This window comes from Mercenaria mercenaria, chromosome 2, assembly GCF_021730395.1.
Source record: "Mercenaria mercenaria strain notata chromosome 2, MADL_Memer_1, whole genome shotgun sequence".
Classification (NCBI taxonomy): Eukaryota; Metazoa; Mollusca; class Bivalvia; order Venerida; family Veneridae; genus Mercenaria; species Mercenaria mercenaria.
Window position 1 is genome coordinate 60,181,061 of NC_069362.1, and position 26,824 is coordinate 60,207,884.

At 33.2% G+C, this 26,824-nt stretch overlaps 1 protein-coding gene across 1 annotated transcript in view; it reads left to right on the plus strand.

Moving 5' to 3' along the window:
* The first annotated feature begins 312 nt into the window (after nucleotides 1-312).
* Nucleotides 313-26,824, plus strand: part of LOC123564053 (epithelial membrane protein 2-like) — a 35,638-nt gene continuing 9,126 nt past the window's right edge. The window contains exon 1 of the mRNA XM_045357318.2: nucleotides 313-1,630. Coding sequence (XP_045213253.2) covers nucleotides 1,375-1,630 — 256 coding nt within the window. The 5' untranslated portion in view covers nucleotides 313-1,374. The remainder of the gene's footprint in view (nucleotides 1,631-26,824) is intronic.

Below are 26,824 nucleotides of genomic sequence, written 5' to 3' on the forward strand. Positions count from 1 at the left end.
TACAGAAAGATGGCAAAATCACGTATATCTAAATGCTTTCATTACTATATCATTTTCCTTTAGAACCGTATTCAAACCAAAATGCCTAAAACAAAAAAGCAGAAGCAAATGCCGTGCTCTGCGAGAAATCCCATGAAACTATTGACAGATGCGTCACATTTGTCATCAGTCTGAATGTTTGTAAAACAGTACCACGAGGAAACAAACCGCTTGTGTTCCGCACAGAAAGAACCCGCAGATTTATTAAATTTCCAACGCATCCATTAAGTCAATGGATCTCATAATGTTTGTTTTATAGCTGGCGAGGATTACACACTAGGGATGCTGGTCGGAAATATCAATTTGTGAAATGAAACTACAGTATCTTAATACCGGGCCAGCTCTCCTTATCGCTTTCCAATATCTGACTGTACTTGGAAGATTTTCACGCAACTGCGGCTCGTGAGTGAATATTAACAGAAATCCAAACTAAATTGCATTCTATTGTTGTTTACGAGGCATGCAAATATACAGTTTCCGATCGGATTTTAACTAAATTTCAATCACACTTATTGACGATCTGTTAGCGCTGCAGTCGTTTTATGTAAAATTGTAGCGAAGTGTTTTTCATATATTTTTGTTACGGGGACTTTGATGGGATTAATCGGTTTGCACATCTGATAACTTGATCATATCATATTTCACTTAAGTGCAAGACGCAAATTACACAAAACTAATGCAACTATATCTTGTTCACACGAAACATTGCTTATATTATTAAAAGAATATTTTATCGCACGCTATTTATTACAAACAGTATTAGTTAGTGCTAAAATATGGATCAATTGCTATTATTATTTTGGAATCAGCTTTTATAAGCAAAACGTTCTGGAGGAGGAGTCATAATTTCGGCGAAAACAAATTAACTGACAGTTCGACGTCTTTATATAATTGGAACCATCTGGTTTATGATCGATTTGTTTATACTTTTTTTCTGTTTTATTTTACTGTAGCGGAACCCCTGGCATGGAGGTATATAAGTACTTCTACAGTTTTACAGCTCACAGATAACCTACTCTCGTGAGTATTCAGGAATGTAAGCATCAATATATGAGAGACATGTATGATCTCTTAGTACAGTGATTGCACTCTCAGGAATACCTATACACACATAACACATACATACAGGTTTAACCATACAGTTGCGGTATAGGAGACATTTCTTTATATACTGTGCAGTGTGATTGTTCAGGGAGAAAACATGTAAAGAAGCTCGCTACCAGCGCAGGATATGTTATAATATATTATTGTGTTTGTTTTCCAGTACAGCATTAGATCATTTTATCTGTTTTGAGTTTTTCTAAGGAAAGGATTAAAGGGATTAAAGGGATAAAAATGGGATGTTCAGCAGGGAAAACGAAAGAAGAGCAGCTTCTATTTGAGAAGAAGTTGTTGTTGGGTTTTACAGCCCTGACATTAGTTGGATACTTGATGGAGATTATTGCTGTAAGCACAGATTCCTGGTTGTTGTTTTATATTGAAGGTGGAGTATATCAAGAAGGGACAGAAAAATATTTACAGCGAGTTTATAGCGGTTTATGGCGTATCTGTAAGATTGAAAGAACTGTTCAGGATGATCCAGAAACAGAAGGTATATTCGTTTTCAGAGCTAGCATTGGCATTTACAAGGTCTCTTCTTATTTGGCATGTTCTTTTTTTGTCTTGAGGAACTATTACTATAATATTTTTACATTGCGAACTAACTAAATTACGTTGCATTTCCTTATACTTTTTTGTACATTTCACTAACTTATAGAAATCTTATCGCTTCCTGCTTGTTTAGTTATATACAGTCAACAAAATATGTGTCATGTAAGTCGTAAGCCTATAAAATTGCACATACCACGGTAAACTGTGTACCTTTTAACTACTAGTACATGTATATGACAACCTTTCTCTGGCAAACATTATTCTCTTGGTAATAGCTCTTGTGCAAGCTTACTGAAATATTCATAGACTAGTAACTTTACCTTGAAGTGCCGTATAGAAACTGTAACTCGATCGCTTTTAACCCGACGCAGATTAATCAATTCCAGAATGACAATGCTGTCAAATCCTTCCTTTGTGAGGCAAGTAAGTTCCATAAATATTGATGCTCTTTATTTCAAAATATCGACTTTTCTCATTTCAAAATTCCCATTGTTTATGACAATGGCTCTTCAAAAATGATCGATATGATTTTATCAATCTTTAGCAGATTTAGGTCACGTTTATATATGATCAGTTAATACAATAATTCACGGAAGAATTATTATCTTAATACATATCGAGATGCTGATATCGATATATCTATATTGATTAAGCCTTTATTGAGATGCCTGATTAAATCATAATAGACAAGAACAGACAATATTCCCCCACACTAAAATTAATAGGAAGATGAAATAAACTATAGCTGAAGCTGGCATGATTAAGAATCATTATTATTATGAATTCATAATTCAAAGGGTTGTAAAGTTTTCATTTCGAAATGTTTTCGGGAATACATTTTGAAATACTCTTTTTCCAGTGTTGTTGCGACATAGCTTTGCAGATATCTTTCTTAACAGTTTTGCACTTCTTTTCGAACTTGACTGCAGAGATTCAAATACATTTAAAGATATTAATTATAACAGTTTCGTACTACTTTTCTTACGGATACGCGGAGAAATAAAAAGGGCGGATAGTGTCGTTATAGTTTATACAAAAGATCGTCAAAGAAATAAAACAACGCTGCTAAAAGTGTAGATATCTCATATACATGTGTTTCATGTAAGAACAGGTTTTATCCTGGCATTTGTCTATAATTATCGTTAGCAGTATTATCACATGTGTGAGAAGTTATTCCGTGTACTTAGTACACGTACATGTGAATACTGTAAGAAAAGACGTATTTACATTTCCATCTATACTAGAATTGCTGTCGCATTCAAAGGAATAAGTTAAGTATATATTAACTGGTATGTGGCAATTGTGTTGTTAATACTTGTATGCATGTTGCCTACAAATGTACACAACAATTATCTACATTACAATCGGAACGTAAACAAAGATGTGATAACCTATTTTATCCAAGTAAACATGAATACAAACCTTACTCTCAAGCTCACTCAAATATCTGCTATAGCTACTTGCATTAGTCATCCAAGATATTTGGGAGAGAAAATGGAAAGCCTGCTTCTTAATATTGTGGTAGACTTGTATGATAAGCCATGTAGTTCATACCGAGATAAAAATATGATAAGCATTCAGAACACATCTACGCCTGGCATTTGCGTACGAGAGGAATATGTACTCACTTAATTTGAAACATGATAAGGATATTGTGTGCTTTTCATGCACAGTAAATTTACAACGTTTTTTTTATTAATATACATGTAGAAATAATCGGGCATGGACACTATAACTTCTCAAGGTATCAGATTTAACGCGCTTTTCTAAATAACAGAATCCTAATATTTCCTATCTGTGAAGCATCGAACGCAACCAAGTGAGAGAAAAATTGCAACATCGCTCACTCTCCTTGGCACCTGCTTACGGGATTCGGTAAAATTTCATGTTTTCCATGATCCCCAAGGGCCAGAAAACATAACTATACTGAGTGTACGAGAGTATGTAATTGTCTGCCTTCACCTTCCAACATGCATTTAGAAATAATCATGCCTGCCATCAATTTATTCAAAACACCACCCTTCTGCATAAACTGAAACATTTATATCGATGCATTTAACATGCTTTTCGCTAGAATCACTTTCAGACCATAACAACAGCTAGTTTCAACTGCATCTAGACAGTGACATTATCTCTCTACTAGTATTGATCAGTGGATAAAGTATTATATCCATTTATTGAAATAAATGAACTGAAAATGATTCCAGACTAGACAGAACATATCAGTTATACAATATACTGAATACATTGCAAATATCATCTGTCAGGAATACAATTCTCATGATAAAAAACTCATTCCTAATTCTCATATGTTCGTGGGTTAGTAGAATTCAATGTAAATGATTGTGGTTTTTTTTTTCGGAGTACCTGATTATAAGAAATTTCAGATCAAAATACAATGCAAATAAAGTTTGAATTGCTTTCCAGAAGTAGCATATAGATTTCGGAATAGATTGGTGTTACTGTTATTGCATTATTTTCTATGAGTGATATTTCAATACTATAAATGAAATGGTTCATATTGGCCTTGTTTCTTCTCCGAGGTTGGTTGTATTGGCATAAGGCTGAAGTCCAAGGGAAAATTCGCTTGTCAGAGGACAAATAATAAGCCGGTATGAACTCATTTTATCTAATATGATTTTATTTGGTCCACTCAATCTAACCAGTCAGAATGCTTGAATCCCGTATTGGTCCGTATCATTTTCTTGTGTTGGCCCTGACATCTTCATAAGTGCTTCATTTTCTAATATTCGCTCAGTTCAGTTTTATACTGGCTCAGTTTGCTTCATATGATACATTGTGTCCAAATGATACACATCATAACGCCTATACTCTAACTAATCGTCGTCTTTATAATTTTTAATGGTTGGAAAAAAGTTATGAAAGTCTGTTTGATAATTTAAAATTGAAAAGAAATACCTTGCTAATTTGTTAAGTTCAAAATATAAATGAGCCATTCCTTGAGAAAACTGGAAAAAACTGGAAAATCATTCTTTTTCTTGTGTCCATGCAGAAACTAGAAACTAGAATATATACGTATGCACAACGACGTCATACAGCTTTCACAACGTTCTTGACGTCATGTCTCTAATAACATTCCTTGAATTACTTCAAACCATTGTAACTCTTGATTTATTTCTTCAGATTTTCAGAGAATGCTTTTCGTGAATATTTTATTATCTTATTTTTCATTTTTGCCACTAATACAGGTTTTGTCACGGAACGAGCCGTATGTTTTTATATATTTTTACTTTCCTTTTCCCAATCCTGATTAGTTTTATCAAAGTCTTTTATCAACTACATGTTTTATAAAATACGTCAGCAGCTATCTAGACAAAGGATGCCAATTAACTACCCGGAATTATATTAAGATTTTTTCCTTATATATTTCAAATAATTAAAGTCTTATTAGCGTATTTTTAATAGTTTATACTATTGATAAAAATATTAAATGAGCACTAAAATTTCGCCCGCAAAGTTTTAGACATTTAATGTTGTACTTTTGATATGAGCGCTCTTCTCATAAAATATCCAAGATGGTTATACAGGGTTCATTGAATTTAATGAGAGATTTCAACAATTTACGATCAGCGAAGCTTCGGGTGGTTAAATGCATCTCAACATAGATAGAAATGATCAGGAAATCTTGATAAACGCATGAAAGTTGTTTCTCGAATTGACTCATCTGCTATTTTCATAATACAAACAGGATATGTGTTTTAGTGTAATGTAGAAATCTTTTACATTCGTTATGGTGTATAAAGTTCAGTACCATTGAGACTATATGATACTGTCACTGTTTGAAACAATAAAACTGTCAATATATAATAAATATACAACTGAAATGCAAGGCATAAAACATCATTTCTTTGAATCAAGCCAGCTAGCCTGTACTAATCAATTGTTTCAACATATATGTAAGAAGCAAATTATTGGCTGACATTGACTCAGCGGCGGTTGGCTATAAGCTGATTTTATACTAACTGCGAAGCACTGCAAAAGGTTAAGCAGATCTTTGATCTTGACATAATAGAACCATTTGATGGACCTTTAATTATACCGATTTTCTATTAGAAGCTTCAACAAATTGCAATAACAAATGAGTGTAGATTTACGCTCTTCCATAATCAAAGATTTCTGTTTTGTATTAACCGGATTTGTTAACTTTTTATCATCATAGAATTTTTATGTCTTCATGTAAAGGTTCCGATGAATTTCATTGTAAAGAGGCGGATGAGATAAAATGAAATAATTATGGTCTATTTTACAACTAGATATTGAAATTACCTCCACCTGTTTGTAGAGTACAAAGAGCAAACAAACCACCTGTTTTAATCTACAGCTGTGACTTCTTTTGTCTATATTTGTTGATGTTGATCTATGATTTCTTTTTTTAACACTGGAGAAAAAACTATCAGATCATCATCATCTGTCTTTTTCGACAGTTATTCGTTGGTTTAAGAAATTCAAATGTTGGTTAGTTTCAACAAAAGATGCACCACATGGCCGTCGGCCAAGATGGTTGTTAGAGTGAAAGAAATAGTTGCTACTGATGCAAGATACTGCGCTAGGCAAATAGCTAGTATGATTGGCATCTCATTAGAAGCAGCTCATACAATTCTGAAACGTAATTTGAAAATGAGAAAGATCTGTGCTAGATGGATTCCCACCTGTTGACAGATGAGCAGAAAAGGGCACGCGTGCAATGCGCAAAATTGTTGCTTAAACAGTTTCCAAATTTCAATGCACGGTCTTTCGCAAATGTCGTCACTGGCGACAAGACAAGACTTTCTGAAGCAGGAAAAGGTTGTTGTGCTCCCTCACCCTCCTTATTCGCCTGACCTTGCCCCGTGTGACTTCTTTTTGTTCCCAAGGCTCAAAAAATACTTTTCTGGCCGAACATTTGTGCAGCGCAAACACCACGGTTCTGCAATATTCCAGTGTCTTCATAGTATACATAGAAAAGACTATGAAAATGCCTTCAAGGATTGGATTAGAAAACGGAAACTTTGCATATCTGTTGGAGGTGAATACTTCGAGGGGACCAAATAAATTTTTCATTGAAATATATCAAGGATACATTTTTATGTGCTTAGATGCATTCATATTTGAACAATCCTCGTATATCGTGTCTTTTGTTTTTGTTACGTGTGTATGATAGGGGTTATTTTTTTTTATACTGTTCTATACCTTAATTCAGAGTGAGGTATGAAGATCACCAGTAACAGGCTCAAACATTCCACTGACCATTCTAATACGATAACCCATGGTGGTCCATTTTTTTTGGTTTGTTTGTTGTACTTGATGATTTTTTTTTATTTTTCTCAGTGTACTAATTCGTACAAAGAAACCTAGAATATTTGTTACACATTGCCATTACCTATATACAAAATGACATTTATAGTTTTTTTTTTTCAAGTTACAGCGACACTAAAGTTCCTATAACGACACAGTATCCATTTGTTCGCCCTATAAACCAGACTATATTTTGCAATAGCCTAGAACATGCTATACTGGATTGCAGGCACACATTATATATTATAACCCACTAGGTACATTTCTTATTAACATATAATAGTGGTAAGAGAAGTACATTTATCCACATGCGCGTGCAATTCACATTATACGAACACAGCTTGATATAATTTATTCATTGAGTCTGGAATATAACCACCACAGTTCTTGCTACAACTACCTCGGCAAGTTCTATAAAGCGTTAATATTAAATAAGTAACGAAACAGCAATGCGTCTCAATTAATAAAATCAATATATACCGCAAATCAAATCTATATGAGCCGTGCCATGAGAAAACCAACATAGTGGCTTTGCGACCAGCATGGATCCAGACCAGCCTGCGCATCCGCGCAGTCTGGTCAGGCTCCATGCTGTTCGCTTTTAAAGCCTATTGGAATTGGAGAAACTGTTAGCGAACAGCATGGATCCTGGCCAGACTGCGCGGATGCGCAGGCTGGTCTGGATCCATGCTGGTCGCATACCCACTATGTTGGTTTTCCCATGGCACGGCTCATATAAATAACGGCAGATTTGAAACGTAGAAGTTTTGGTTTAGTTTTAGTTTGTGCCAAATCACTGAATGGCTAACTTTTCAAAGCACAATAGGAGCCATCGATGTTCTTGCAACTAAATAAATAGTTTCCTCAAATGTAAGATTATCCTTGAATTCAGTCATTAGCTCTTGCTGATACTTACCAGTCATCGTCCTAAATAAACGCGTAAAGCATGTGAAAATGTCGAAAATAATTATCTTGTACGAAAAACCACTAATATCAAAATAGTATTTTTGACAATATTTTCAAGAACAAAGCTTGGTAAATATCTTACTTTTTATAGACACGAATTTGCTAAAGACTGAACTGCACGTGCTTCGCTTTGACTTCGTTTCTCATTTAACTAATCAAGCACGTTTCATGAGTACGGTATGATTTTTAATAGCAGCCTCGGAAGTAAGAGTTACTTGAAATAAGATTTTAAAGGGACTAACCCACACATTTTAGGCGAAAAGCAATTTCTCTCAAAATCCAGAAAAAGTTAGCGCACTAAAAATGACCAGTGGTACAAGCTTATTGACATATGACTTTTGCAAGATATTCTTGTAGATAACAAAAAAAAAATTAATATTGTGTAGAAGTTAAATAATGCAGAAAATTTACATTCTTCTTGCATGTTTACAAATATCTAACTTTTATTTTCGCCCACTTTATCATTTTTCAGTTGCACACATATATTCTATTCCAAACTTGGTCGAATATAACATGTTAAAAAAAAATACACAAACTGTGGGCGAGTAGCTTTAAATGCTTTTGTTACAAGCAGTTCATTACTCTAAATTCATGCATTCGTATATCTTTTGTGTCTGCATATTTAAACCGACATTTTTACTGATTTAGCAGACTTTTCTATATCTCATTTTGCTTTAAACAGATATTGTTTTGACAGACTGTCAAAACATTTTGACAGATTTCAAAACAGATATCTTTTCAGTTTCATAGTGTACAGTTGGTTTATGTTAAGAAAGAACCATCAGCCATTTCGGTTAAAATGCGATAATTTAAAGAACTGGTAACACCGTTACAAATTTTCCCTGTAATAATTGAACTCTTGTTTAAATGTCATACCATAATTACATGACAGCATGTAAAGAAAACAGCAAGGTAAACTCGTGGAAAACAATGTTGGGGTCAAAATCATTTTCTAACCTGTTTCCCTTTGTCCGTCAGTGATATTGATATTGTAACATAACACCGTCTTTTTCATGTCCGTCTTTAATTTTCACAAAACCCTTTTTGCTCCTTGTCCGTCTACAGTATTAATACTGTCAATTAACCCCTTTTTCTTAAAGTCGGTCCCTAATATTGAAAGTGTCACAAAACACGTTTACCCCAATGTTCGTCCGTAATATTGATATTATCATATAACACAGTTCCTCCTTGTCCGTCTGTAGTACTGATATTGTCACGTAACACATTTTCCTCCTTGTTCTCTGTAGTTGGGCCATTGTAACTTACTATTTTTTGAAAAGATGGTCAATCAAAATTACACATAGTTAGATCCATGTTAGAAATTTATTTATGTTTTATTATATTAATGAAATTTTATAATTACGCTGCTTTAAGGTGAAAATATTTAAAAGGAGAGTTTCTTTTAGCTTCAAACCATTTTCTAGTCTTACATTTGCAACTGATACATATTGAGGTATTGAGCAGAGAATTAAGGCAAATTTTAAAGTGAGGAGTAGCTGCAAAATTCCGTTAGTTTTAATCGTTCTTAGTTGTGAACTATAGGCAAAGAGCTTCAATAATATTTTGACAAATGTGTATTTCTGATGAATTTCGGCATCAATATAATGGTCAGTACAAATCTTTGACAAGCATGATATTATAGTTCTTATATTTATTGAGCCGCGCCATGAGAAAACCAACATAATGGCTTTGCGACCAGCATGGATCCAGACCAGCCTGCGCACCCGCGCAGTCTGGTCAGGATCCATGCTGTTCGCTAACAGTTTCTCTAATTCGCTTTGAAAGCGAACAGCATGGATCCTGACCAGACTGCGCAAAGCCACTATGTTGATTTTCCCATGGCACGGCTCATATCATTCCTTTAACAAGGAATGCTTATTAAACTCATAATTATATTAAAATAGCTATAAATTGATTGTGCAACAAGAATAGGAAAATCAGCTGTAACAAATATTCTCCGTGTAAATGTCACATGTATTCCACCAAATAATTATTAATGATCAGTTGTCAGAGTTTCGAACAATTACAAATCCATCACTTGACCAGAGTCTGGTTAACCACTATTAGAGTGTTTTGTTTTCTTGTGATCGCTTGCCTTCACGTCGGCTCCAAAAAGTCTTATTTAATTTGGTGACAGAGCCAAGGAACAATCGCCTACATCAGTCATTAATGTCAGGTCGTAGCCAGATAACTACTACTCTGTCAAAACCTGAAATATTATTTAACAAGTTGTTCTCAGATACACACAGACATTTTAGATTGGTACTTTATCATTTATTTAGAACATTTCATTATCCTTTGATCCTTTTAGTTTTTGATATCTAAATACATACAATTACCAATATTATACAGCAAATATGATTCTATACTCATTATCTCGAAAATAGAAATAAGATATTTTACGTAACCGCCTAAGCATACATAAATGAAATGCAATTTATTTAATACTAGTATATACCAAACAGAAAAGATTTCACCTGTGTACATGTGTTTTAACTACATCGGCAATTAAGGCCATAACTCTTTAATCATACATAGCCTTTCTGTAGTTCTTAGTTATAAAACTTGAGAATAATGATATGCTATACTGTGGAGTGGGTAGCAGTTGACAACTTACATTTGCAAACCATATGCTAACAGCAAATGATGCCAATAAGCTAACTGCAATTACATTTCAGCAGATTTCCTGACATGTTTTCTCTTGTTAGTGTTACTAATTTGTTTTCTTATACTGGGTTTAACGTCACACCGACACAATTAAGGTCTTAAGTGGCCTTTTTTCAGCTTTTGAGTCCGGAAAAAAACTCCATGGGTATCTAAGGACATTGTTTTATAGGCGACCACCAACCTTCCGTAAGCCGCTCAATTTCTTGTTGTTACAGGCTTAATGTAACTTTGTACTTTTGTTCCAAAAAGTATATGAGCAGGAATTGTTTTCCTGAGTTGTAAAGGTTTAGACCTGATATACATATTTGATAAATTAAACTCATCTCTTAAAATATTCATCAAACTTATATAGGATTAATAGTATTTAAGAGATTTGTTCTATGTTGTGCAATTTATACCCGCCTTCTAAACCAGACTAACTATGCAAAATTGAAAATGTCTTACTGAACTATCTCATATGATATAAGATAATCACAGATAAAAATATCACCGTGATGATGAAGGTAACATTACTTACAGGTCAAAATGCAATTTCTTTTCTTGTTGTACACACTAGTATGCAAAACACTGATATTTGTCTGTCACCACATTGACAATACCGGTATTAAAAAACATAGACCCCCAATTGCAATTTATGTTTGGATGGGAAAAATAAAAATACATAAAATATGAACTTACAAGTAAACAAGAAATATCTTTAAAAATGATGGTCGGAGAATTGTAATAAGGAAAGAAGTTTATGAATTTTTCATCTAACATTCATCTTTCATCTAACATTTTTCAAATTGCAAAACTAAACACCGCACTTTAACAATTTAAATGGTTCTCTTTTAAGTTTTCGCAAAGGTTTCGTAGGGTTGCAATTTTGTTTCGTTTATCCTTAGACGAGACGAATAATTACAGCAGTAGTTTGATGAAGATTCATGAAGCGGTTCATGAGAAGAGGTCATTAAACGTGTTTATATTTTTAGCTAAATTGGTCCCTATCCCCATTTGTAACAAAATAGCAGGACACCATACGATATTGTTACACATCCAGTTTGATAAAAATCCATTACATTTTAGTGGTTAATGCGAAGAAAGGCATATCTACTTTTAGCTATAGTGGTCCCTAATAGGGCCCAAGTTCCTATATAAATAAATTTTGAAGAGGACCTTATAATGATACTCCAGACCAAGTATGACAAAGATCCACCAAGCTGTTCATGAGACGCTGTATAAAGGCATTTCTAGTTTTAGCTCTAGCAGCCCCTAAAAGGGGTTAAATGTCCCAGCTGAACAAAGTTGGCTGCGGGCCTAATAACGATGCTACAAATCAAGTTTGATTAGAATACATGAGAAAAAAATCAATTAAAGGATTTTTTATTTATTGTTTTTATTTATTTCTAAAATAGGCCAACTGATCCCGCTTTAACAAATGCATATTCGCTATTCATGAATCTTTGGACAATGACGTCACACCTATAAAACGTGAAGGTCAAGCAAAACATACAATTGTAATTATTTCAATATTTCTGTTTTATAAGCAAAGTTTGACCGTAGTCATATCACATAGATAAACTGTATGCAGCGTACCTTCATTTCAGTGTAATGAGATTCAGTCATTATATAGCATATATATTATAAAACAGATTTCAACTGAGTTCAATATTTGCATACCATACTAAAGAAAAATATTCATATATAATAAATCAGTTAAATAATTTATAACAAATATATCAAAGCAAACAAGTACTCATTTGAATATGCAATCTGAATAAGTCACAAAAGCAAGAAACCTTTTCATATACAGACGACAATTGTAACAAGGAAAATCTTTTAAAAAGCACTTCTCTACATAAAAGACTCTTATCACACCCTTATTCATGTGATACGCAGACCGTATTCAGCTCTTTCTTTAATTTGATATATATTGGTATTTGAACAGGTTTTTATCATATTTATTAAACTTACTTATCATTTTGAGATATATCAATATTCTTGCTAAATATAATGAGCCAAAGTTAGCTTTAAAACTGTGAACAGCGTCGTTTAGGATAAACGCTTTGTCTACATTTCACTCAGCGTAGCACAATCAACAGAGTGAAAGAAATTGACACTCTCGTCCAATCAGGCAGAGTGTTACATAAATCTTCCATTTTGATAAATTATCTATAATGCGTTATCAAGTAGTTTGATTTGCAAACTGAAGTCACGTGGCATAGGTAACGAAAACGAATTTAGACGGCGTCGCCGAAAAAGTAACACAGTAGGGCACCGCCTTTGAAAGTCAGCGGCAAAAACAATACAAGGGAGTTTAAGCCGTTTAACTGTACACAATATAAAACTCTTTACCCCCATCATGTTCCTAAGTTACAGGATCCAGACGATTTCCAAATCTACAGGCTCTATATGTAAACCGCAGAAATACTCTTGTAAATATTTATAACAAGAAATTATAAAGAACCATGAAAGAACCATAAACAACATTAACTTAACAACTTTGGCAGAGAGAAACACCATCAAGGGTCAAACGGACACAGGTCGAAAGACAAATATCAAAGTCCTAGGGAGCTTTAAGAAGTTTTACCACCTGTCGATCGCAATCAAATAGGAAGTGTAACATCCAGTTGTAAAGAGGTTAAACATCTCAAAACTGCAGAGGCATTTTCTTTTGGTGATATGTTGCAAGATACAACAGACAAATGGTAACGAACCTGAATCAAACATTAAAGCATCGTTTGATATGTCATTAAAATCAAAATAATGTCTAACAATGAAACTTCAGAAAATTATATACACCCAGTCGAGATTAAAAGTCTCCATGTAATAATAAATATATGTGCAATATTGCAAAGCGAAAATGTTTTATTATCATGACACATTTATGACTTCATTTAGATGTCTCAAGAATTGCTACATTTTTGTAGAGATGAGAGGGGAGTCACCTATTTCAGCATCAGCAGCTTTGTTTTAGCTTTTTGAATAATGACCTCATGCTTACTGTCTTAACGTTTTAGACAATTTTCAGTTTTAGCTTTTAGACAATGACCTTGTGCTTATTCTTTATAGGCCTTTTGGACAATGGCCTGGTGCTTATTCTGTAGTGGCCTTTTAAACAATGCCCTCGTGCTTATTCTGTATTGGCCTTTTAGGTAATGACCTCGTGCTTATTCTGTAGTGGCCTTTTTGACAATGACCTCGTGCTTATTCTGTATTAACCTTTTAGTTAATGACCTCGTGCTTATTCTGTAGTGGCCTTTTTGACAATGACCTTGTGCTTATTCTGTATTGGCCATTTAGACAATAACCTTGTACTTATTCTGTATTGGCCTTTTAGACAACGCCCTCGTGCTTATTTAGTCTTAGCTTTGTTGACAATAACCTCATACTTACTCTGTCTTAGCTTTTTTGACAGTGACCTCATGCTTATTCAGTCGTAGCTTTATAGACAATTGCCCTTTGTGTATTCTGTCTTAGCTTTTTGGTCACTGACCTCATGTTTATTCAGTCTTAGCTTTATAGACAATGGCCCTATGCGTATTATGTCTTAGCTTTTTGGTCACTGACCTCATGCTTATTCAGTCTTAGCTTTATAGACAATGGCCCTATGCGTATTATGTCTTAGCTTTTTAGACAGTGACATCGTGCTTATTGTGTCCAAGCTTTTTAGACAATGACTACATGCGTATTCTGTCTTAGATTTTTAGACAATGACCTCGTGCTTATTTTGTTTTAGCTTTATAGACAATGACCTCATGCTTATTCTATCTTAGAGTTTCAGTCAATTTACTATCTTTACTATCAACTCAATAGCAGACTGTTCCGTTAGGTAATCCGTGATCTTGCTTATCAAGATGTATAAATTGTATTTTCCTTTGAAGTAAATTTTAATGTACAGAAAATAATAATGATCAGGTTAATAGAGTTATCGGACTTTTTCTACTGACTACTGATCGAATGAAAAATCTCTGTCAGTACTAAAGTGTTTAATAGCCAATGTTAAACGTCAATAACATTTTCTTACCCAAGAAAATACTCTTTAGTAGTGATAATAAATGTAGCTGGTTATGTACTGAGCTCTGAATTTGTCGTAATACATTATCACCTAATAATATCCTCGCACAATGTGGTTGAATGTACAAATTGAGGTTCTTTACTTCCATATTACTTTATTACTGATGGTTATGGAATAATAAACGCAATACAGATTTATTGCATAGCCTGAATAGGGAAATTCTATGTGATTTATGATATGATTTGTATATAAATACCTACTGGGTACATTATCCTCTTATTATTCTGCATCCGTTGATGTAACCGTGGCAGCGGGAAAAAAGCATTATCTGCATACTATATTAAAAAACACAGCTTGATATATATATGATTATAACTGAAACAAGAAAACAAGTACCTGGCAACAACAACATCAGAAATGCATGGTAAGACTGAGGTTCCGTACTTTAATACTAAAGTAATAAGTGCTAGTTTTAGCGATAAAATCTTTTAAATATTAGATTTTATGTTTAATTTGCAAAATCTTAGTGAGACAAATTGTTTTATTTGAAATAGACTTCTGGTTTCCAAGATACGTATTGAACGATTATAAGCATATGTTCAGCGAAAAAGATTATTGAATGATTAATATGATCAGGTAATAATTTTCGACCGGCCATGCTATTTACTTTGGCTATGCAACAAGGAAGGGACGATTATGTTACAAATGTATTTTCAGGTTTTACATTCGTAATGAACAGGTTGTAATGCTTCCAAATCAGCTAAAGTACAAAAACTAGAGGTTCGTTGATTGGTGGTATTTCAATCCGCTTATGAACCAACTTAGTTTCTATGTATACCATTATTACTTGAAAAGAACATATTCTAAAGGTCTCACGTTAGCAGCTGTTCCAACATGGAAAATATGCATCTGATGGCTTCTAAGACTTGTTTGAACAGTACCTGGACAACTGCTGTATCTGTTTTATCATACAATTGAAAGCACTATGGAACTTTAAAAGTTGACATGTTTGGAAAACTGGTAATCACTTTAAACTTGCACTCGTCTCTATTCATTCAGTCTGTTAAAAAAAAAGTACTTTCGAATTCGATGTCGTAGGTAAAAATATTTCTCGGCTCGACATTTCCGTACGTTGACGCGACTTTAATATACAGAAATAATTAAAATTGTCCAGTGCATGTCTTTCACTAAAATTGTTTATCTTTAGATATATACCTCATATCTACAGAATCGTCATCAAATTTATTTAACTTTTCTTATTATATACGTTACTATAAATAGTAACAAAAAAAACGTTATAAAACGTCATAACGGCCTCTATTGACGAATCCATAATGGCGCAGTGCGCCTCACGCGCCATAATAATAATGGCCCCGGGTAACCGGAACGTCAGCGCATTCTGACGTCGACGTCATGTAGCAACGTCATTATGGCGAGTGAAAGGGTGCTTAATCATTTTCAGATCGATTGTCAAATATTGATGGCACTGTTGATGAAAAAAATCAATACAAATGATGCTTAGGTCCTATATGTTTACAGAAAAAATATATGTAAAATGAAAATACCAAAATGAATATGAAGCGAAGGTATATAATAAAAAGGTCAACAAACGGGTGGTTGTGCCTTCTAGCCATAATGGCACACCGAGTTTCATAATGGCCCTCGGGTAATTATGACACTAGGTGTGCCATTATAGCAAGAAGGCACAACCAAGTCGTATATTAACCTCTTATTAATGTATAAAAAATAAATTGTGTATCTAGTCATAATTAAACGTCATGCAATTACAGTCGATTGTTAAAAACATAACATTTATAATGTGTTTAGCTTAATATGTCAAAGTATTAAATATGAACTATTTCAGACCTTAAGCATAGTATTGTTAATACACATAAACATGTTAAATTTGTTTTTATAGAAATTAAAAGTAGAAATTATTTACATTTTTACATTCTTAAAATGAAATTTGGTTCTAGCATACCTTTAAAATGCATTATATATTTTACATAAGAAATAAATTAACATTTTAATGTCCTTAGGTTCAATAACTATGGTTAAGTATTCAGTCTTTGATCTTTTTCAAGTAATGGAAAATACAAAAGTTATAAAATAACGGTACCTGGAAGACGCATTAAACGAAGCAACATAAAATATCAAAGCACAATAAATGTTGACGTATAGATAGCTAAGTTTAAATCCCGTCAGGTTTTATTTCTGAATGGAATAATAGAGTTTTGTTTCGGAAAATTATCGCATGTATTACTTGGAACCTTTGGTGTATTATTTTAAGGCAAATTCTGTTGCTATGTAAATCCGACGATTGAGTATTTTTCACATTGTTACGTCATTATTCCCTAAGTTTTCTTGCAGATGATATAATATTTTTAAAACACTAAAAGAAGTTTAGATCTTACAAAAATAGAAAAAATAAAAAATATATATACAAAGAACTTGTTTTAGGACTATTTATGCTATTATTAGGTATTCAAGCTTTGGCTTTATAAAACATCAGTCTATTAATTTTAGAGACAAAATTGAAATTACTGACACTATTTTGCATCTCAGACTTATCACGCACGTTTGTTCAATGAGACGTTATTAAAGATATTAAACTATTCCAGAATGCGTGACCCTTTTGCAATACCAGCTTTTGCACGAAAGTTGTAATTTTCAGGTTCAAACCTGGAAAGGTCAAGTTCACCTTAAATGATTTATGTAACATATCACTGTTCGAGTTGCTCTCAAAACAAGATCCAAGTATTAACATTCATACATTCTTCCTTGGTAATGGCTGTGTCGTATGGGTGCATTATCTGCCTACAATAAGGACATACATTGACACCCTCGGCAAACATGTTAACTATCAATCTCTAAACGAGTGAGCTGCCATACGTATACAATAACATATAAAAAAGTCCTTAAGATAAAACTGCAATACATTTGAAATTGATCCAGTTGTATCATATTCTAACAATAGATATAAAGCATAGGACTTACAATTCTTTAATCAGAGACATCATTCGTTGCTAGGTCATTTTAGATTGGTGCACATCTTTGTGATGTCAGAAATTTTGACTGTTCATCCGTTTGAAAAACCAAATCTTAAATTGTATAACTTTGAATACAGATAAATAGCCATCTCTCGGGATATTGCACAGAATGATGAATATCATTTTTCAACAAATATTTTTAAATATTGTGTTGATTTTTATTTCTAATTTGCTAAAATACACTAATTTGAATGTTTCACTCCGCCTCCTAGTCTGCAATACAATGGGACCATGTAGTAGATGCCAGTTTTGCACATTTCGCAAGCCGGTCGGAGACCGTCTTTCTTAGATCAGACAAAGCACAGTGCCTTGCACACAAACCTCTCCCCTGCCTATTCTGCATAATAAAACTACTTGTCAACCAATTACTCCTTGCTAAATTATGCCTCTGTTGTTTTGACATCTGACCGCAGAGCTACCAATCGTCATTTGCAGTTTTGCATGTGACGACTTCTGGATACTTATTCCGTTAAGGGTAGCTGAATACTTGTCAGAAGTTTTAAAATGTCCATACCTGAGCACAAAAGCATAAATTCCGCATTGAATATCATTTTGAAGGAAAACAGGGCCTCCAGTTTTGAGACTTACTTTTAAGATATTGACCCCGCCAGTTTGCTTCTAAGGCTGGAAACTGATAGCTGCTGACTTAACTCTCAGGGCAATTTGCTCTTAGATATTTAATCAGACAATAGAGACCCAACGAGAAGAAAAACCTTGTCATACAATGACACAAACATTTTATTATCTATGTTAATCAATTTTACATCATTTTCTGTGTGTGTTTTATGCATTACATTTTCCTGTCACATCATTGCCGTAATACTTTTTTGTGTCTGTTGCCTAGGAGTTATCAGATATTGAGAGTTCCATGAGTAGTTACAAAGTTTTTGTTTGCTCAAAGTGTTTTTCGTTATAAGCTACATTATGTTTGATTTCTACATCACTATTGTACATATTGTTATTGTCTTTTTGTAGATATTCTTGTCGGTTTCACTTAGTGAAATATATATTTCCATTACATGCATTTCAATTATCTACATTTCTCCTCTTTGCGTCTGATCAGTAGCCGTTCTCTTTTTATTTACTTTGTTGTCGTTTAAACTGTTTCTGTTATTGCGATATATGCCATCCCGTTCATGCAGACACCATAGCAACTTTCCCTTGCGTTTATTTTAACGAGTTTTGTTTTTATTAGGAAGGGGAGGGGGCGTTGATGCAGGCATTACGAATAAATAAAATTTTTGTCTCTTACTCTAAAATGTTTTCCAATGTATATTACAAAATAAACGTTGTCCGAAACTAATAGTTATCTTTATTATAAAAATACAGTCATATATATCATTATTATTACGATTGTCTGAGACATGTCTATATTTAGTGCATCTTTAAGATGTATATCTTCACTTTAGTCAGAGGAAGCTATAAAACAAAGTTTGCAGAATAATTTTGCTTGTCATCCTTTGTCTGTAATGAAATGTCAAAGTTTCAAACATTCGCGGAACATGTTATTGATACGGATTCGATAGGTATAAATAATCAAGCTTTCGTCTACAGGTAATGCGATATTTTCTAGAAATATCATGAACAGACAGCATATTGTATATATTGTCACAAGATATGGGATTCTCTTAATTTTCTTAAGCATCATTGTCTTGAACTGATCCCTGCAATTTAGTTTGTTTTCTGTTTACTATATAATTGTTTATTACAAAAAGCTAATCCTCGTTCAAATGGGTCAACAGTGTTGTGGTACTTATAAAATAGACTGGCCCGGTTTATAGGTGGTCAGGGCTACGGATATGCGATATGTATTGTATTTAAGAAATAATAAATCTGTTACTATATTTTATCAGTTAATAAAATATGGGCAGAAGTTTGGATGCGTAATAATTGAATCACGAGTGCGTAGCACGAGTGGTTTAATTATTCGCATCTGAACGACAGCTCATATTTTATTAACTGATAAAATTATTGGAACATATTTATTATTTCGATTCTAACAACGCAAATAATTCGTATTTTACAGTACTACGTTTTCAGCGTAATACGTCATTCGGATCTTATGCAGTTACAATTTACCCCCATGGTTAGAAAGTGTTGCATAGCCAATAGAACGTATAGAAATTTGTTCCTTTTTTGATTAGAATTTTGAGAAGTATTCATAAACTAGTTATCTAACACCTCGCAAATTATTTATCAACAGAATAATCAAATTAGGTAAGTTGAAATTGTGTTACGAGTTACAAACATAACTTTTATATGACGTCACATCATTATGACGTCATACTTTATGTCATACATTTATGACGTCACCGCTGAATCATAATTGAGCTAATTGGATTCGCTCGTAGGGACCAAAACGTGTTTTACATTCCTACACATAAGTCAGTATGACTTTGTATCATAATTATGTTTTTGAAATGTTGTTTTCAAACGTTTGGCCTTGAAATAATTCGTATGTAATGGAATGGAAGTAGAATTTCTTATGTCACAATTGTTTGGGGTGAAATGTAACAGCCAATCATATTTTATCGTAGATTCGTGTATAGGCGATTTCACTATATGTTTATATAGCAATTGCTGCGGATCGTGTTAGAATTTGTCATTTTTTTTGAGTCTTTGTAACCGTCCATATTTACAAACACGTTGGTTTATTTTATGAGGCTTCAACGCTCGATGACTTTAATGTATATTTCTTTTCCTTCAAAGATCAGCGTCCCATCTTGGCCATTACTTCTGTGGCAATTGTATATCAAGCATAATGTCTTCGAGAACAAACATCCGTCGCAAACCGTCAATAAATGCTTGTCTAGTAACGATTTATTTTCACCTGGCTTTGGCATCAGTCAGTAGCGTAAACCTATTTGTAAAAGCTGTGGTAGATGTGCACAAGATGATTATGCCCCAAACATCCAATCAGTTTGTTTGTTTAGTTCAAAAGGTCAAACATCTCAGCTAATTCTATATTGTAAAAATTAGATTACCTGCGAGTGGCACAATTTACATTAACTTGTCTCTGAATTTACATAAACAAAAACCACAGAGATCTGCCGATCGTTCCGTGTAAAAAACTAGGCTCATTAATGGTAAGCGTTTGATAATAAGATTAGATAAGACATTAACTTTATTTTCTGAAGGTTACATACTAAGCGTACAAATAGAAATATCATACAACTTATTTCCAGTATGGCCTTCAAATAAATTTCACATACATTCAAACATTTACACAATCATACAGTCTATTTATAACCAAATATTTATACAAAAATACACATTTCAGAATAACTTAAATATTTCTTATATAAACACGTCTTAAATTGTAGAAGTCTTAAAAGCATACTATACAAAAATTATAAACATAACAGTAATAACTATGTTTTAAAAGAAGTCTAGAATTTGTGGTCACAAGCCCTGCATACGAGTATTTATTGCTCACAAGATTTTGCATTAAAAATACATATGTAACAAAACCTGCATGTAAATAACAAGAAAAGTTGCCATAATTTGTAACCGCATAAGTTGTATAAGGTTATCCCCCTTGTTTTATCACACTGTAATCAATCTAAAGCTCAAACATTTGAATATCTAAGGTCATGGATATACAATCTGAATAATGCTCAATTCTTGGTTACTTATTTTTTTGCGATCCAAAGTACCATTTGAAATAAGATTTTGTAATCAACATGTGTCTGTTGTTCATCGTCAGCATCAACAGTTTACTTGAACATTTTCTTTGAAACTACGTACGTGCATTGTCCAGAACGACTTTAAACTTGGTTTGTAGCATCCTGGTACTGACCTTCCTCAAGTTAGTTTCAATGGTTCTACTTGACTGCCTGAAAGGGGCTTCCAAAATTGAAAAGCTGTTTTTAAAACGGGCTTCATCTCAAGCTCCACGTGGATGGCACTTAAGCATTATTTTGGCCAAGATGTTCTAGATATTTATCTAACCTAATTTCCATATTCTGTTTGAGATTTAGGTAAGCCATAATTAGTAGTGTGTTCCTATCGCAAAGTATAAAAAGCTATTTCAGATTAACAAATGAATATCAAATGAGTTTATAAAACAATTAGAAATGAAGGAATTCGTTAGCTAATCCTTAGTATTTCAATCACCATCCCTAAAATGAAAATGTTTTAGTGCTTGTGGACATCCGGGATACACACGTGTATTAATGAATTCATCATATATACTAGTCAAAAGTTCCAACGCCCATATGTACATAAGTATCAATATGTCATTTAATATTTTACCAAATACACTAAAATTTGACATGAGTATCACATAACTGTCCTGTAACAGAATAAAAAACAAAAATTTATCAATATACCACAGTAGACTGCGATAAAATGCATTAATTGATTGAAGGGTGCATTTTTAAAGTTTGCAGGATAAGTCAGAAGCGCGGATGTGACCACTAGCAGTATTCACTACAAAATGACATCTTGCGTGCTGTGATGGTACCTTACATCAACGCACATCCGGCGGACAATCTCATATTCCAACAGGACAACGCACGTCCGCACGTGGCTTGTATAAATATGGCATATCTGCAGCAGAACGGCGTCAACATTCTTGATTGGCCTGCGTTATCTTCCGACATGTCGCCAATTGAGCACCTGTGGGACGCGCTCGACAAGGCGATCCGCCAGCGTCATAGACAGCCTGGAAACCCACAAGAACTAACCAATGCGATTATCCAGGAGTGGCGTAACATTCCAATTAACTTTGTGCGTCGTTTGATCGCATCAATGCGAAGAAGATGTTTAGCTGTGGTGAATGCTGTTGGTGGCCACACCCGCTATTGACTGATCCTGCGAACTTTAAAAATGCACCATTCAATCAATTAATGCATTTTATTGCTATCTACTGTGTTAAAGTTTTTGTTTTTCATTCTGTTAAAGGATAGTTATGTGTTACTCATGTCAAATTTCATTGTATTTGGTTTAATATTAAATAAAATATCGATACCTATGTATATATGGGCGTTGGAACTTTTGACTAGTATACTTGAAACTGATTAGAACAAATTTTATAAATTGAACAATATATTATGGGAACTGACATAAATGAAAACAATAAATAAATATAAATGAGGCTGAATAATCTCATTGAGAATTAATATGAATGTAGGGAAATTTGAAGTATCTTCTTAATATTCGCTGTTTGGGGAAAAACAAAAGTGAAAACAAAATTATCAGAAGTATGTGTATTTCTCAACAAAATAAATGACAAATGATCGATTGCATGTTAGTTATAAAATGGGGAAAAGGTCAAATATGTTAGACTGATAAATACTAAGTGGCAGATTGAACAGTGGGAAATGCAAAATGGCTGATGAATCCAAAACATGACTCATCGTTATATGTGTAAACATAAGTATGTAGAAACATCATAATTATTAAGTTTTAGCCGATAAAGAATTTCTTGATAAAAATGAAATAACATTTAACGTTTTCTCAGAGGAATAGTATCTAGGACCGGTCCAATAGAATTGATTCTTCATAAAATGAGGAAAAAACATATTTTTGGTTGCGGGTTTATCCCGCTACCAAAGTTAAATGTATTTCTGACAATCATGTAGTATCTTTATTTGATTCCAAATCACACCCAAAGGAATTTGTTCATGTGCTACACAAAGTAGTCCCATTCATGAACAATGGGATGAATTATCAATGATCAAACAGTTCTTATTCATCCTCTTTCCATTCACGCTGGCCATTTAGATTATATAAGATCTGTCAATGATTAGGTATTCCAGCCCATGGTTACATCACTGACTTCCAGCTGTTCATGTAAGGTCAGGCAGAGTTTATGTTAGATATGAGGCACATTAGTATTTGTTTCTTATACTTGTATATTTATAGATTGGCATTTAAAATGAAAATAACTCTAGCAAAACCCGCAACCACCAGACAGCTCAAGGCTTTGATTTCCATAAACGAATATAATGCAAGCTTTCGTCTACAAGTAATGCGACACTTTCTAGAAATATAACGCAAAAGGAAAATTGAAATTTCAATCATGTTGGTCTGTTTTTTTTAAATTTGCAATAACTTAAGTTTTTTAACACCAGGTTTAAACAATCTCATCTCTATTTTGTTTCAGAACAGTCTGCATTCTAAACTATTAACAAAATTCATTTGTTCTTTGTTTTGTACTTTACTTTAAAAAGCAATTTTATGAAATATATAAATGTTGAGAATTGTATATCAGGTCTATCTTAATAGAGGCTTTCTAAAATGCATTCAGGTACAGTACTACAATTACATTCCTTTGAGATACATGACACTTGTCTTGCAGCATAGTTTTGTTGCCAATGAAAATACATTTTGTTTGTATTAGCTTAGTGCTCAATCGTTCATTTACAAGCTTAGTGCAGCACAGTGAGAAATGCATAATGCAATATGCATGTTAGCAGATTGATTTGTATATTTAAGCTCTGATAATACAAGATAAATGCTGACATATCACTGATTGTCTATTAGCTGCCTAGAAAACTGAATTCAACTTTGTCTGAACAGTAATTTGTTCTGATAAGCCTAGTCAAACTTTTACGTTCTATATTGCAGCTCCGTTTAGCATCTGTTTTTACCTAAATATTACATAATTACATCGTTTACAAAAATATCATTCATATGTACATTCATTTCAGTCTGAAATTTAAAGATAAATGCCAGCAAATCATTTACAGCTTGTCCTTCGCCAAGAAAATTAAAAAAAAAAACAAACAAAAAAACAAACAAAAAAACGTTACCTGAATGTAATTCTGATATATTTCTGATGACTGTGTCTGGATATAATGGTTCTACAAAGCTCCGTCGTTTCACAGTTAGGTGTTTTGATCTTTTCCAGAAAGTAACGTGAATTAACACTAGCAGTGAGCCAGTGATTGTTATCTTCTTGAATTGTCGAATTCTAGTACCACATTATCTTCTTAATTTGTCAAATTCTAATACCGTCTTCTTAATTTGCCAAATTCTGAAACCCAATCATCTTTTTAATTTAGCAATTGCTAACACCCCAGTTTTCTCTGACAGTGACATTTACAATGCATGTCACATTTATTTTCTGCATAACATTAATTGCATATAATTTGAAACAAATATTTCAGAAATAATAACGCCAGACTTAAATCATACTTATAAATCTAAACAAATGCATAATCGAATATTCTATCATTCTCTACTTTATTGTCTCGGTTTCGTTAAGTTGCCACCTATTGAAAACTTAATTTATCAAATAAATGACTATTGAAAACTTAATTTATCAATCGAATATCTATGATTTGAGTAAGCATACGTTAATTTACATGCAAATATTATCTGCGAACGCCTATTTGAAGAATTTAAAAATTGAACATGTAACACAATCTATGATATTGGTATAAAGGAAATGTCTATCTCTGTTCTAATTCCAACTAAACATCCGACTAAACACTATACATTATGTGAAGGTAAGGGAATTTCTATGAACAGATGCAACGTTTTGAACTTCTAGACATTGCAACAAGGGCAAATAAAGTACTTTTAAAGACTGTTTACAGATAAGTAGAAATCAGTAGAAGAAGCGTCTTTTGTCCTTGCTGCGATTCACAATATTTGGTAAGGTTTGATTTTCACGCATTCAGTTGCTGCTGCGCCGATTATACAGTTCAAGTCCTCATTTAGCGTTTATGTTTGGTTATTTGGCGAATTGTGCATTATATAAATCTTCTTTCCTGATCAAAAGCAATGTGTTTATAATTTGTTTGGGTTTCAATTAGACCTAAAATTGATGGTTATTACAACACCACAATTCACTAGAAGCAATTGTCACAACTTTGAGTTGACCGGGCTTACTTTTGATTCAGAGTGAGACACATCTTTTCCTCAGTAATTCAAGGAAACAGTCTGTGTTTATAATTATCATGTTCCTGCTCTGACAATAGCTTCATGTTAGCATTTTTTTGATTGTCTCCGCAATCTAATAAATCTGAATAAGTGGTAAATAATTCCCTTTCAAGGCAGAAGTAACGTAGGCGGCGATATAACATCTGAGAGATAATTTCCTTTAAGCGCTCTTTGTTATTTGCAGTATATTTAATTTTCCATTGTTCAATATTCGTTAATATCATAATTATGTTCATTGCCTGGCGACGGGCTTTTTTCTCGGTATTTCAAATGAATGAACACTGACAAAATGGCTTAAAGAAGTTCAGTTTTTTGTAAATAAAGCAATTATTACAATGAGTATGTGGTAACATTTCTCAAACAGTTTGAAGGCGTATGTTTACTCTGTAATAAGCGTTGGAAGATATTGCTTGTATGACTGAATTTTATTCGCTGAGTCATTTTTAGTAACAATTTCAGCCGGAAATGCTTAGTTTTCATAACGCTAATTCTACTCTCAGCTAAGATATAGTAAAGATCTTTAATATTTAGGATATACGGTTCCGTCTTGTATAACCTTTCCAACTGCAAATTATATCGTTCAACATCGAATAGATATATATGAGAAAAACTTATATTAGTCCTGTGGTTCTTTGTTACATTTTGTGCTTTTGTTGTTCGGCGTGAAAATAAGTCAATTTTGAATTAACATATATTTTATTGCACTAATAGGAAGACCAGCGGCTCTTGTGTTTAATATGTATCGTTGATAATTTATAAGGATATGACATGGAATAATGTATTCTGAATTAGATGACAAATGTAAAACCTATACCATACATAAATGTATTGTCTGTTGGACGGTGTGTTATCTAACATAAAAACAGTTGTATATTGTTACGCCCCTGGAGTATTTGAACAAAAACAACATGGCTGCTATATTTTATTACGTTTGGAAATCTAATTTACTTTCTTGATTATCTAACAAGTAAAGAAACATTTTGTTAAAATCTAAGTTATCAATAACGGTCCTGTTTGTTATGATACCTTTTTTCTGGTATATTATAAAAAGTTGAAATAGAAACAGAGACATAATTTCAGATAAGAACTTCTGACTTTAATGACAGTTAAAAGCAAGTGTTTTTATGTAAGCAAAAACTCTACTTCAAAAATATGATAACTTCTTCAACAAAATAATCATTATTCTATTCTACAAAAGCCAGGATCGTTTTTATGATGATATGAATAAATAAAAATGTAGTTTTTTTTATTGCGTAGGTAAATTGTA